General features: G+C 48.6%; 3 protein-coding genes across 3 annotated transcripts, besides 1 other annotated feature; 1 reads left to right on the forward strand and 2 right to left on the reverse strand.

Moving 5' to 3' along the window:
* The first annotated feature begins 62 nt into the window (after positions 1 to 62).
* Positions 63 to 186: a repeat region (Identified by RepeatMasker using a combination of RepBase library and repeat library created with RepeatScout).
* Positions 187 to 731: 545 nt separating this feature from the next.
* UA08_03871 (Hexokinase-1) lies at positions 732 to 2,384 on the reverse strand (the record flags this gene model as incomplete). The annotated part of the gene is made up of 1 exon (XM_020266218.1): positions 732 to 2,384. One exon carries the CDS (start codon positions 2,382 to 2,384, stop codon positions 732 to 734), a length of 1,653 nt encoding a protein of 550 aa, XP_020121007.1.
* Positions 2,385 to 6,252: 3,868 nt separating this feature from the next.
* UA08_03872 (hypothetical protein) lies at positions 6,253 to 10,033 on the reverse strand (the record flags this gene model as incomplete). The annotated part of the gene is made up of 3 exons (XM_020266219.1): positions 6,253 to 9,506; positions 9,553 to 9,862; positions 9,920 to 10,033. The coding sequence occupies 3 exons, from the start codon at positions 10,031 to 10,033 to the stop codon at positions 6,253 to 6,255; spliced, it is 3,678 nt and encodes a 1,225-aa protein (XP_020121008.1).
* A 481-nt stretch (positions 10,034 to 10,514) lies between these two features.
* UA08_03873 (DNA replication licensing factor mcm7) lies at positions 10,515 to 13,113 on the forward strand (the record flags this gene model as incomplete). The annotated part of the gene is made up of 4 exons (XM_020266222.1): positions 10,515 to 10,814; positions 10,883 to 11,013; positions 11,067 to 12,984; positions 13,048 to 13,113. 4 exons carry the CDS (start codon positions 10,515 to 10,517, stop codon positions 13,111 to 13,113), a joined length of 2,415 nt encoding a protein of 804 aa, XP_020121005.1.
* Between the last annotated feature and the right edge of the window lie 345 nt (positions 13,114 to 13,458).

Raw genomic sequence — 13,458 nt, forward strand, 5'->3', positions numbered from 1 at the left:
TCCACATTCGCTGCTAACTGGCATTCAACGCAGACCATTCTAGGGCTCCCGCGTCACGTGTGAAACCGCGCACTTGGGACCCACAGTCTTGTTTGACGCCATAAAAGTTATATATCAGAAAAGAAGAGATTCCTCATTTGACTAGCTAGGAGCGTTAGGCCATATATTACGTTCATGCCCTAGTTGAAAGGGGTACGCTTATGATACTACCTTTTTAAGCGATATTCGAAGTGCGATGTTCCAGACGGAATAAGAATTGTTTCTCAAACTCCCACTCTATGCAGATAGATGGATAAAAAAAGGTGAAGAACAGACAACCCGCTCACGCTTGTGCAAAAGTCAGTCTGAGAAATTGAAACAAATGTCAGGCTTGCTTGTATTAGAATGGAAAGTAAAACAAAACAGGCAAAGCAGGAAAAGAAGACTATATATGTATGTGTATAGATATATGCATGTGCATGAAGAAAGAGTAATATCGAACCTCATTACAACCAAGTCAACAGAAAAAAGAAGGAAATGCCCCGAAACACCACCCTATGCTAAGAAATATAAGAATAAATAATCATCCACAGAGTGTAGGTACGATGCATGCGACTTCTAGCAGGGGAAAAAAAAATCATGCAGCGTTAGAAGATTGGTACAGGTGTAATAATATAGAACTGCGTATTGAACAGAGCGATCGGCAGATAAAAGAATAGAAGATGGGTTAATAAATGGTGGTGGTTGTCGTCCTAGACGGCGATAGTGTTAGCAGCACTGGCAGACTCTCGCTCTGAAACGGAAATGGCAACGGCGACGGCGGCTCCAAAGATGGCGCTTTCATGTGCAAGCTCCAATGTAATGGATGGCTTGTCGGCGGCCATTGAGGATACATTGCTCTCTCGGATAATGATGTCGAGGTACGATTGGCATCGGTCACGGAAGCCAGGGTACTTGTTTATCACGCTACCGTCACAGGCAATACTTAAAGTCTTCGAAGGCTCCTCAAGTTCAGTCACTGTGACTTCCTGCGGCTGCAGTTTCTTAACCGGCTCCGTCGTCGATTGCACTGGGAACTCGGCTTCGTTACGCAAACACCACATACTGTAGATCGCCGTGGACAAGTAACCCGCGGACCGATTCGACACGCACTTGCATACATGGCGGATAAACGCGAGATCCTCCGCTGACGGTGTAGCATGGAAAGTGTGATTTTTCTGTAGCAGAGCCGCCGAGGGGGCGAGGGATGGAGAGGTGTCACCTTCGATAAACGCAACTATCGACGTGTCTAACGAATAAGGTTGCTTCAGCGAATGAGGTAAATCGCCACCGAACAAGCCTGCCGTCTCAACTGCTTCGACGAGAATCAAGCGCACAATCTCTCCAAGATAGCGACCCGTGATCATGTATTCCAGCGGCTGGAAGTCCGGACGCAGATGAGTCCGGTTTAGGACATCGTCCCATCGCGTCATGGGAAGCACATTGCCGCCAAACATACTCAATTCGCTGTTGACAATAACATGCTTCGCGCGTTCGAACCAACCGGCAGGTCGGGTGCCAAACTTGGTGAGGCCAATTTCATGAACGGGGAAGTGCACGGCCGCGTTCGTGCCGGTTCCAAGGATGAGGGACATCCGCGTCCTGGGGTCAACATAGGCGCGCGTCAACAGTGTTGCAGAGCTGTCATTAACAATTGCGTCCATGCGAACATTCAATGAGCGCTTCTCGCACGAAGACACGATCAAGCCGCCCAATTCCTGCCCCAGCACAGAGTCCGAGCAGCGGAACCCCTTGCCCATGCCAAGAAGATTCCCGCTGCTAACGGATGTTTGGTCGACGGGGAAAGACCACGACAGTCCAATCGACAGCGGGGTCGCCTGCCGGCCGTATTTCGCGTCCACGCCAGACAAAAATCTATCAATGCGCTCTGCCATCCAGTCGAAAAAGTCGGTCCCCTGCAACGCCTTGACGTCCTCGTCAATCACCATCGACGTCGCACTCACGATCTTCATCCCGTGTTCTCTACCAGCCAACTCGATCAGGGCAACGCGGAAAGTCGAGCCGCCGACGTCCAAGGCCAGAAAAGTCCCCGTCTCATTCCCGGTGGGCAAGGCATGGTTGTACGACGGAAGCATGCACGAGGGATTGGATTCCAAGCATGCCTTTAGTTGGTCCTTGATTTTGGCGGACATGGACAGCATATTCTGCACGCCGAGGTGTGCATTGAACAGACGGTCAACCTCTTGAGCGAGTTCACCGAGAGAGCGACGCCGCTTCCGACCTCGACCATGTAATGAACGTCGCTTGCGATGCGATTCTCCAAAGAGGGCGGCTTCGAGAGCAGCGACCAGAGTGTGAAAGAGCTCCTGCACGCGATGCAGTGCTTTAACGAGCGACGATGTCATGTTGACGGGAAGCGGATAACAAGGACGATGGTGTCTGTGTGTGTGTCGACGGCAGCCCTTTCCTCCGAGCAAGCTTGTGAGGCTGCCCAAAGGAAAAAGGAATTGAAGAGTAGAATGGAATCTGTATAAGGACGTTATACAGACAGCAAGTAGTTCATGAGGAAAAGGAAGAGAAGAGAAACAGAAAGTAAAGGGAGGGGAAAAAAAAAAGGAATTCTCCGTCTGTTCTCCTTCTTCCTCTCCCTGTTTTCGTTTCGTCCTTCCTTTCTCAAGGAGTGGTGCTGTCGTTATTGTTGTTATTTTTCATTTGCTCGGGGAACCAGCCAAGAAGTATGGAATGTAACTGCCCCAATCCGGGGATTAGAGACGTACGTACGGTACGATACAGCACGGCAGTCGGAGAGCGAGGAAATCGACAGAGAGATTTACCCGGATAGCTTGGGTATTATGGGGAGTAAAAAGCAAACGCAGTCAGTGTGAAACGAAACACGAGCGAACGGACGGCATCAGAAGAAAAGAAAGAAAACGAACGACGCAAGGAGATGTTTAAGTGTTGGGTTAGGCTAGGAAAAGTACGGTAGTAATATTATGTATGACGGGCTGAGGTAGCAGTGGCACTTGGCGGTAGATCTGCTGAATCGCCGCTAGCCGCATTCGGCCATGTTGCTGTTCGCTGAGCACTCCATGCAATGCATCGAAGATATTTCGACATCCCAGCTGCGATGTGCTGCTCAAAGTTAACTATGCCTGAATCCTGCCCAGTCTATCCCTTGATTCCCAGCTCCAAAGCAAGCAACGTTGACCTGCACTGGGCGATGTCACGGGACATGCAAAGCTGGGGACCTATCATATGCCACGAACTCGTCGGGGTATGCGGTACAAAGTGTGCAAATTAGGTTGCAGGCGCAGGACTAGCAGAAGACTAGAGGAGTAGAAGCGAAGTGCGTACGTGGTAACTCAGCAAGTAGCAGTTGGATTGGCGATAGCATACCTAGCATGGCCTCCGTATGGATTGCATGTACGTTCGTATGTTCGTATACATGCATGCATTCACTGATATACTCCGAACGCTACGACACAAGCGTTGTAAGGACAACACGCGTAGTAGCCAAGCCATAGCTCCAAAAAGATTTGACAAGATGATGCCATTGAGGCCATCTCCATCTCAATGCTGGGATGGTTGTTGAGGGTCTGATTGGCCAGCGAAATCATAGCGAAGCTAGTGCGCAACAGGCTAGCGGCACCCGGGCAGGGTGTAACATTATATAAAACTAGCAGCTTGCATGGCATCGTTGCAGGCGATATCCAATCTTATGCCCGACATGGTACGTAGTATCTGCTCTTCTATGCAGTACACCACACAACTATGTCTATTCCACATAGTTCATAGCCATACACACATATAAATGGATAGGTGCCATCACCAGACCGCATTGCAAGTGTTACTTGTTCAACATCCCCATCGTTCCTCCAATGATGTCGCAGTGGTACGGGAGCAGCAGGGTTAGCCCTAATCTGCTATCTCAGTGTCGCATTCCGCCCACACCTCTCCACCATTGCCCACACTCTACGCATACTATGGAGTACGGAGGATACAGTATAAAATAGAAAAGGCTGTCTGAGTGCTGTAGCGATTATACGGAACACTTTTTTGAGACAGTTACATCTAATCCTAACCAACTTCAGTAAGGACCGATCACGCGCTAGGCCCAGTCCGGCGTGCTACAACGCCAAGCCTGCCGCGTGGTTGTCCCTTTTTGGTGGGTCTATCATTTTCTGGGTCGTGATGCAGGCCTCCCATTGGCTGCCTATATGTACTCCGTACACCACCATTTCGGATAGAGTTACATTATTTGTTCGCACTAGGCCGAGTTGAGACTGGGCCTCGCCTTGTTTTGATTTTTTTTTGATTTTTTTTGCCCCCCCCGTAAAAGCTAAAACCCTGAGACATGAAACAAGCAAAAGAGCTGTCCGAGCTGGAGCTATGTAATATTCCTACTGCTGTAGCAGTGCTAGTGCTGGCAGTAAGGGCCGCAGGCGATCACCCTGATGTACATGCCGAATGGTGTCAGCTTGAATACACTACTTGCCAAGTGGTCCGGACCTGCCAGAGCACTCCGCTTGTTGCGTGAGGGAGTGCCTGTATTTCGCTATTCAGTATTGCACCCAGTAATCTATGTAATCTCTGTAATGTAGCAGGAGGGTCGACCTATGTAACAGTTGCAACGGTCCCCCAGCTATCCGGCCAATCAGAGTGCTGTCCTCTTATCGCCTAATCTAATTGTTGAGATTGCTATCGGATATGCGATAAGCTTGCTCATGCTGACTAACCGCAGCTTCCTTTGTAAGTTAACTAACTATTTGTATTGGCTAGTACAGCCTGTATCTTTAAGATTATACATTTATTTTTGTGCTTCTCAATGTCGGTTGACATGGTGACTGCAGTGCAATAGCGAGCCCCATCGGCTATGTCACTGTCAAGTTGCCTGCACTTGGTGGTAGTGCAGACTGGAGCAACGTGAAACACGCATAACGTCTGCCACCACCACCACCACCTGCCTACCTAGGCTGTAAAATACTGGATAACAAATATATAATTTTATCAAATTTGAGTCGCACATACCTCCCACGTATTACGAATCATTTTATATATCTGTGGCAAGCTATTAGCCGAAATGCAACTATAATCGTATAGTTTCTGCCAACTATGAGAGTTTATTTCCCGTTGACGACCTCGACGATCAGTGAAGATCGAATTGGGTCCTTTCTCTGCAATGAATATCACGCACCACCTTTTGTATCAGCTGTCTAATTTCAAGGTTGCTAGTTCGGTTGTCCCCAGCTTTGGCTGGACGACCGACGTGGGGGTTGCTGAATCTATGCATGCAACCCTTCTGAGACAAGCCCTAGCCCTACTTTGATTAGCCCTAATTCACGTCCAGATGACAGCATTACATCTATCACCTGGGCAATCGAGTATCAACCATTTGTACTCATTGTCATTTATGAGTAGGCGAGAATTATTCAACATATAGAATATTCAATTGCATCTATGGATACCGATACAGAAATGCATCACCATGATGTCAGGTACCTCTGAACTGTCATATAAGAATCATATCTCCCTACCCTTGAATACACACCGATAAACAAGCATCTAATCAAACTACTAAATATCAATTATAATAATTACAACCATCCCAATACTACGCACAGCCCGTAAAAAGCAGAAAATGTCCGTCGAGCGAATCACAGACCGAAAAGATGAGGAAATCCACGAAGGCGATCACGTCTGGACACGATTCCGCGGCGGTGTGCGAGAGGGAGAGGTACATTCCTCTGCAACATTACATTGTGAACTAACTTAGATATTAACTTGATTGAATTGACCTACGCAGGTCGAAAAACTCGTCCGAAACGAACAAGAAGCGCGAGAGGAAGAAGTCGCTAATCCGCCTAAGGTGGGTTTGTTTACTTTGAGTATAAATATCTAGGGTACGATGATGGCTTACGCTAAGTTGCTACGTATTTAGGTGATATTCACCGACCAACACGGTGATCGAGTAGCTCATAACCCTACTAGTTTGTCCAAGACGTCGTCATTGTCGTAATCACCACTACATGGGATGATGGCCTATTGGGAGTTTGTCAGTGGAAGTAGTCGATAGTATTACTGCTCAATGAACACAACTCCTTATGTGGATTGTTCTGTGACGTAGTTATTCTGAAAAATCAGGTCATGATCACTAAACATGGTAGGTGGGGATAGGACGTTATAAGTATAGTAGTATGTAATTCCAAGTATCTGCCAGAGTTGTAGCTAACACCATATGTATAAACAAGTCATGAGAATATACGTATATACACATCACATCAAGCTCGTCCTCCCACCGACTTCCCTTGCTCCCTCGCCGTTAGGCATCTCTCCATTGCGCCCAACCACAAATTCCCGATAGATAGCTTCTAAGCGGCCGCGCTCCCGATCACTAAGAGAAGAGCGAGTCGTTGACAACGATCGCTCAATGTGTTGCCAGTCAATTATAACTTCGTCGCGGGCTTCATCTGCCACTGTGCCGTTGGCTTGTGCCTGATGATGATTCTGCTCCTCGACAGTGCCGTGCTCGGCCTGTCGTTGACGGCGTCGAGCTTGTTTCAACGCACCTAGCTTCGCGGCGACGACAGCCGGGGGGTCGAGTTTGGTGCTGACCGTGGCATTGGACTCGTTAGTTTCTTGTTCAGAATACAGAAACTGTATGAATGATTTGCTCGATGTATCTGTCCCGTTGACATGTGTGCCGTTGATGGTCTTCTTACTAGTCGACACCGATGTCGACGTTGAGCGATCACCTAGAAGATCGTGGATCGCCTCGAGATGCGCATTGTAGACAACTGCTTGGATGTCTGCTCCAGAATATCCTTCTGTGCGAGAAGCGATCTCATTTATTCGAGACGCGACCTCTGCGCTCAGCTGGAGTTTCTGACTTACGGCTCGAATGATATCAACGCGATCATCATGCGACGGCATATCGCACAAAAGACTCTTGTCAAGACGCCCAGGGCGGAGTAAAGCTGGGTCTATCAAGTCGGGTCTTGATGTTGCCGCCAACACATACACCCCTGAAAGTCCCTCTGCACCGTCCATTTGGGTCAACAACTGGTTGACCACTCGATCAGTGACGCCAGTTGAGTCATGGCCACGCTTTGGGGCAATGCTGTCAAACTCATCAAAAAATAAAATACATGGTCGTGCTGCCTCAGCACGCTCGAAAAGATCACGAACGCTCTTCTCGCTTGCTCCGATATACTTGTTCAGAATTTCAGGCCCCTTGACACTGATAAAATTTAATCCGCATTCACCGGCCACCGCACTAGCAAGCATTGTCTTGCCGCAACCGGGAAACCCGTACAACAACAATCCTGATCGTAAACGGAGAGGACATTGCGAAAAAATGGGCGCATATTTTGTGGGATATTGCAATGTTTCTAAAAGAGTCTGACGGGTGTTATGTAGTCCACCGATCGACGAGAATGTAGTGGACGAGGATGTCAGCGTCACGTTTCGAAGCGATGCAGGCGTAAACCCTTTCAATGCACTTTCGAAATCGTTCATTGTCAGCGATATTTTTGTCGTCTCTGTACTCGTATCCTGCACCGATCGAATCAGAGCTTCATTCCTCGCTCGAGACACTAATAGAGTGAGATCTCCCGGCATATAGCCATCTGTCTTTCCTGCCAGATCTAGCAGATCTAGGTCTCGTGCGAGAGCAAAGCCGTCTGCCCCAGAAGAACCAGGACGGCTCCCAGGGTTTGAGGGATCCAGCCAAGAGTCCTGGGTTGAGCCGCTTTCATTACGATGATGGCTGGTTTTGAGCACTTTGTCATCTTTGTCTCGACTCGTAAGTTTTTCCAACACTTTCCGCCGGCCTTCCTTATTCGGCGCCTTTAAGCTCAGAATTTCTCGGACAACGTGACCGCCAACAATGATATTGTTTAGAGATTCCTTTGATTGGGCCGTGGCCAAGAACACCACAGAAGATGTCGTTGTACAGTGCTGACGGACGATAGAGCATATAATCTCACTGACCTGGCGACTACGGCCATTTTCTCCGCCCACTTGGAGCTCCGTCTCCACGGGACAGAGTTTGTCCAAGTCGTCCAATATCACTAAAGCTCTTCCACCAAGGCGAGCAGACCAAGCTGCAGACATAAATTGTCGATTCAGTGTCTCCTTGATAGTCGAGACGCGAGTCTCGTCCGTGACCAGCTTCCGACAGGGAAAGTAAGACACGTTACAAAGATGTTCTTCTCGTAGCCGACTCGCTAGCAAATGGCATAGCGAGGTCTTGCCAGACCCGAGACCCCCGGTAAGCAAAATTGACGAGGCTCGCGAGAGGTTTGTCATGCTTTGGTCAATAAGTGAATCAATACCAACCATGTTTGGTGGTGACGCAGGTATCTGTTCATCTGAAGGGGTATGTGAAATTGTAGAATCTACCGGTCTTGGTATATCCGCCTGGACATCAACACTTAGTTTCTTTTCTGAACCCAATACCCACCCAGACAAAGCCGCAGACTCTGGACTTTTCAAAGGTGGGTGAAAACGCAAAATACCACCGTCAAACCCTCCAGCAGAGAATTGATTATCTACCGCCGGAAGTAGCATTCCATCTGTAAGAGGGCCGGACATAAGACCGGTGTCTGATCCAGGGCTTCCAAAGGTAAATTTAATCCGTTCAGACAAAGCACTTCGGGATGCTGCAGTTTCTCCACCGAATTTAAGACCATCTCTTTTTCTGCCAACGTCGGATATAAAAGGATATATTTTGACCCCCTGAACAGAGGAATGATTTAGCTGGGTAGGTGCGGCTTCAACGCGGACGATACCTCCCATTATCCCTGAGCAATTCAAGGACTGACAGAGAACCGATGAGAGACCGACGTGCTTAGTGTCAGGTGCATCATCCCAAGGCAATATTTGAGCCACGACCTTAGTAGATGGCCGTCCAGCTTCTCCAGCTTCTTGTTCCTTTTGCTGCAACTGTTGCTGCGGATCGACAGGAGCTTGCAAGCCTGCCGGCTGTACAATAGACACAGTCACATACTCTTTTCCACGGAGCTCGTGTGTTGAGAGAACAGCTCGGTCCACCCATACTTTCAGACCATCATTGCCATGACTAGCGGCTTCCTCATCAAACCACTCCGTGGCATATTGTCTGTCCACCCCTCTAAGATACACTGCAGGCTCCTCAGAGTCGGAGCCCCGACTCTTAGGTCTAACTGTGCTGCTGCTACTCCTCCCACCAACACTCTTACGACTGTTGCTTGTCGTACTTCGGTTTTCTCCTCTATTGGCTTTACCCGATTTCGGGCGAACTTTCGGCGCCACAATGACTTCAGCATCCGGGGAAATTTTAGCAAAAGGCGACGTCGAAGGAGGAGAAGGGGTGAGTGAGGTGACAGTTATATTCGCCGTGGAAGTTGGAGAAAGGTGTAGTGTGAGCGGGTGCAAATGACTTGTGGGTACCGAACCTGGAGTTGTGTAGCCGGGATTCGGTAGAGCGCGGATTTGGTGCAGCAAGTTTAATTCAAGGAACGAAGCGTGTAGTTCGATGACTGGCAAGCCTGCGTGAGAAACGATCTTTCGTAGAGAGGAGATAACAGTACATACTTTCCCAATCGGCCGGTGTCAGTGGCTCAATATTCACAGTTTGCGCAATTGGGTTATCAAGATGGAGATATAGTCCAACTTTTTGACCCTCATTCAATCCCAAAACCCTTCCAAAGGTGGTGTCAATTTCGATAATTGGAATCTCTTGCTCCCTAGCTGATGAGTTGGAATTGATACCATCTCTACTGACCACAGGCGCCAGCTTCCGCTTACTAGGCATTCCCGTCCATCCTAGGTATGACGACCGCTGGGCGGCAGACTGCGAATTCGACGACCTATACTGCAATTCCACGATGACATTTTGAGCGGCCTAAAACAGTGGCATTAGAAAACCTTTCTTTTCTCGTCCAGATATGTTGCTTCTTACTGCATTAGCGTTAACCAGCAATGAAACTACCGGAGTTGGCAAATTCACGAGACACGACTTGATGGGCACCAAAGCTACTTCGGCGGTGGTGGCAGCCTTTCTGCTGGGAGCCATCGCGCGGAAAGACGAGCCTGCACCCGCATCCAGATTTCAAGTGCAGGCCACCTACGAGCGAGCGGATTGGAGAATGAGAAACTGAAAAATGGGAGTGAATCTCAATGGCGAATTTCGCATACTATTCACTCCCCCCGGCAAATATGCGATCTGATGTCGCTCGTCGGCATCTCCGCCTCCACGGCCCACAGAAGGAGCAATGGCCGAACCGAGGGTTATTCCGCGCCGATGCACGTGACGGCAACAGGCTAGGCCGCTTAAGGACAGGAATGCTGGGACGCGTTCCACGTGTCGCGACGCGTCGCTTTCTCTCTTGCGGCTTTTGGGTTAGCGCCGATGCCCAAGTTTGGCATCCACCAACCTCCAAATTTGTTGAACGAGATCAGTCAATTTCTTGTATGCAGGCCATATAAGATTGCGCACTCTTAACACTTGCACAAAGGACTTGGAGTAACTACTCTCCCGTCTACCTTGCGCCAACATGGCCCTCCTACAGTATCCTGCCCCGGTTGACTACGCCGCCCAACAGGAGGCTTTCAAGGATTTCTTAAAACACTTCAAAACCTTTGAATCCGCGTCGGAAGCGGCTGCGACAGAAGCTATCCAGGGATTGCGCATTGATGGCGATCGGAGCGAAGATGAATACGATTTCATGGATGATGTTGACACCGAGCAGGGTCGCCGGCGTCGTGACCCTAAAACCAAATACATGCAGGTTCTCCAGGACATCGCCAACAGAGATAGCAATAACATTTTGATTGAATTGGATGACTTGGAAACAGTAAGTAGAATTTAGCTACATGCATTGCGAACTCGTTTTGACTTTTCTAAAACCTTTTTTTTGTGTAGTTCGAAAAATCCCTTCCTTCAGATTCGGACCTCAAGCTGGTCGAGTCTATTCAAGCGAATGCTAAGCGCTACATCGATGTTTTCTCAGAAGCAGTGGATGCCGTGATGCCTAGGGAGACGAAAGAGATTTCGTGAGTTTTGTGCCTGGTGATGTTTGGTTGTTGGTTACTGACCAAAGAACAAGTTTCAAAGATGACGTCCTCGACATTATCATGTCGCAACGTGATAAACGCAACGAAACGGTACAAATGGCTGCAGAAGCTGAGATGGATGCTACTCCACCACAAGCAATGTTTCCTCCCGAATTGACACGCCGATACACTCTAAACTTCAAGCCTTTGACACTGTCTGAGTCTAGTACTGGAAAGAGTCTGAAGGCGCTGGCTGTTCGCCATATCCGCGGCGAGCACCTTGGCACATTGATCACTGTCAGAGGAATTGTAACGCGAGTGTCGGACGTCAAACCAGCCGTTAGGATCAATGCTTACACGTGCGATCGATGCGGTAGCGAGGTGTTCCAACCCATCACATCCAAGTCATTTCTGCCTATGACTGAATGTCCTTCCGAAGAGTGTGTTGCAAACAACTCCAAAGGACAATTGTTTTTATCCACTCGGGCATCCAAATTTGTCCCGTTCCAGGAGGTCAAAATTCAGGAAATGGCAGACCAGGTCCCAGTTGGCCATATTCCCAGGACTTTGACGGTGAACTGTAACGGAAGTTTAACACGACAACTCAATCCGGGAGACGTCGTTGATATTGCTGGAATTTTCCTGCCTACGCCGTATACCGGATTTAGGGCAATCCGTGCCGGTCTGCTCACGGACACATACCTTGAAGCGCAACATATTACTCAACATAAGAAGGCATACGACAACATGGTAATGGACATTCGGACAGTGCGAAGAATGGAACAGTACAAAAATTCAGGGCATCTGTACGAATACCTTGCCCAGTCTATCGCTCCTGAGATTTACGGTCATCTCGACGTCAAGAAGGCTCTATTGCTACTTCTGATTGGTGGTGTGAACAAGGACATGGCTGATGGAATGCACATTCGTGGAGACATCAACATCTGTCTCATGGGTGACCCTGGTGTTGCCAAGTCTCAGTTGCTCCGGTATATCTGCAAGGTCGCGCCTCGTGGCATCTACACGACTGGTCGAGGCAGCAGTGGCGTTGGTCTTACTGCCGCCGTTATGCGAGATCCTGTCACCGATGAGATGATTCTGGAAGGTGGTGCGCTTGTGCTCGCTGACAACGGCATTTGCTGTATTGATGAGTTCGATAAAATGGACGATTCAGACCGAACTGCCATCCATGAAGTTATGGAACAACAGACTATCTCTATTTCCAAGGCCGGCATCACTACAACACTCAATGCCAGAACATCGATTCTTGCTGCTGCCAATCCTCTGTATGGTCGCTATAACCCTCGCATCTCTCCCGTTGAAAACATTAACCTTCCTGCTGCTCTTCTCTCTCGGTTTGATGTGATGTTCCTCATGCTGGACACTCCATCCCGCGATACCGATGAAGACTTGGCGCGACACGTCACGTATGTTCACATGCACAATAAACATCCAGAAAATGAAAATTCTTCGGTTGTTTTCAGCCCTAACGAGGTCCGTCAATTTGTTGCTCGCGCTCGTACATACCGCCCGGTGGTTCCCAAAGAAGTATCCGACTACATGGTTGGTGCATATGTGCGTATGCGTAAACAACAGAAGAAGGATGAGGGAAGCAAGCGACAATTTTCGCATGTCGCGCCGCGTACCCTTCTTGGCGTGGTGCGTCTCTCTCAGGCGTTGGCCCGTTTGCGCTTCAGCCATGAAGTTGTCACCGATGACGTTGACGAAGCACTTCGGCTGGTTGAAGTTAGTAAGGCGTCTCTTTCCAACGAGAGTAGCGGTGAAGGAGACCAAACGCCGGTCAGCAAGATCTACAACCTCATCCGTGGCATGCGGGAAAGTGGTGCCGCCGCAGCCGGCGATGGACACGAAGGTCAGCTCAACCTTCGCAAGGTTCGTGAACGGGTCATTGCAAAGGGCTTCACTGAGCCTCAGCTTACGGAGACGATCGAAGAATATGCAGGAATGGATGTGAGTACCACTAGTCTCGTTGAATTATTGAGTTTCTTCGCATTTACTGACAGAACCAACTAGGTTTGGCAAATCACTGGCGACGGCACTCGTCTTCTTTTTGTGGATGTCGATAGCATGGATATATAGAACGAAGGGTTCTCTGGATACCGGTCGTGTTGAAGTTTCAAAAGACTTTGGTGGTTTGTTTACTGGGTTGGATTTCCTTCTTTATATATGGAGAGGGCTAAGCGATGTCGTTTTTGTTTTGGGCGGTGAAAGATGGCGTGCGTATGGCTATTATATTAGGGAAATACAGATTAATGATGCAATCAATCAATACCAGTTCAGTGGTGTTGGATTTATAGTGTAGACTAACATTTGCTGCCTGGAGATGGAGGTAACAAAAATAAAAACTTGATTAGCACAATACTTGAAACCATGCCAATTGAATTCCAGTGAAAAGTATCAAATAAAAGGTGCATGGTTATATGA

The sequence above is a fragment of the Talaromyces atroroseus genome (assembly GCF_001907595.1).
Source record: "Talaromyces atroroseus strain IBT 11181 chromosome Unknown scaffold_3, whole genome shotgun sequence".
NCBI classification, from domain to species: domain Eukaryota; kingdom Fungi; phylum Ascomycota; class Eurotiomycetes; order Eurotiales; family Trichocomaceae; genus Talaromyces; species Talaromyces atroroseus.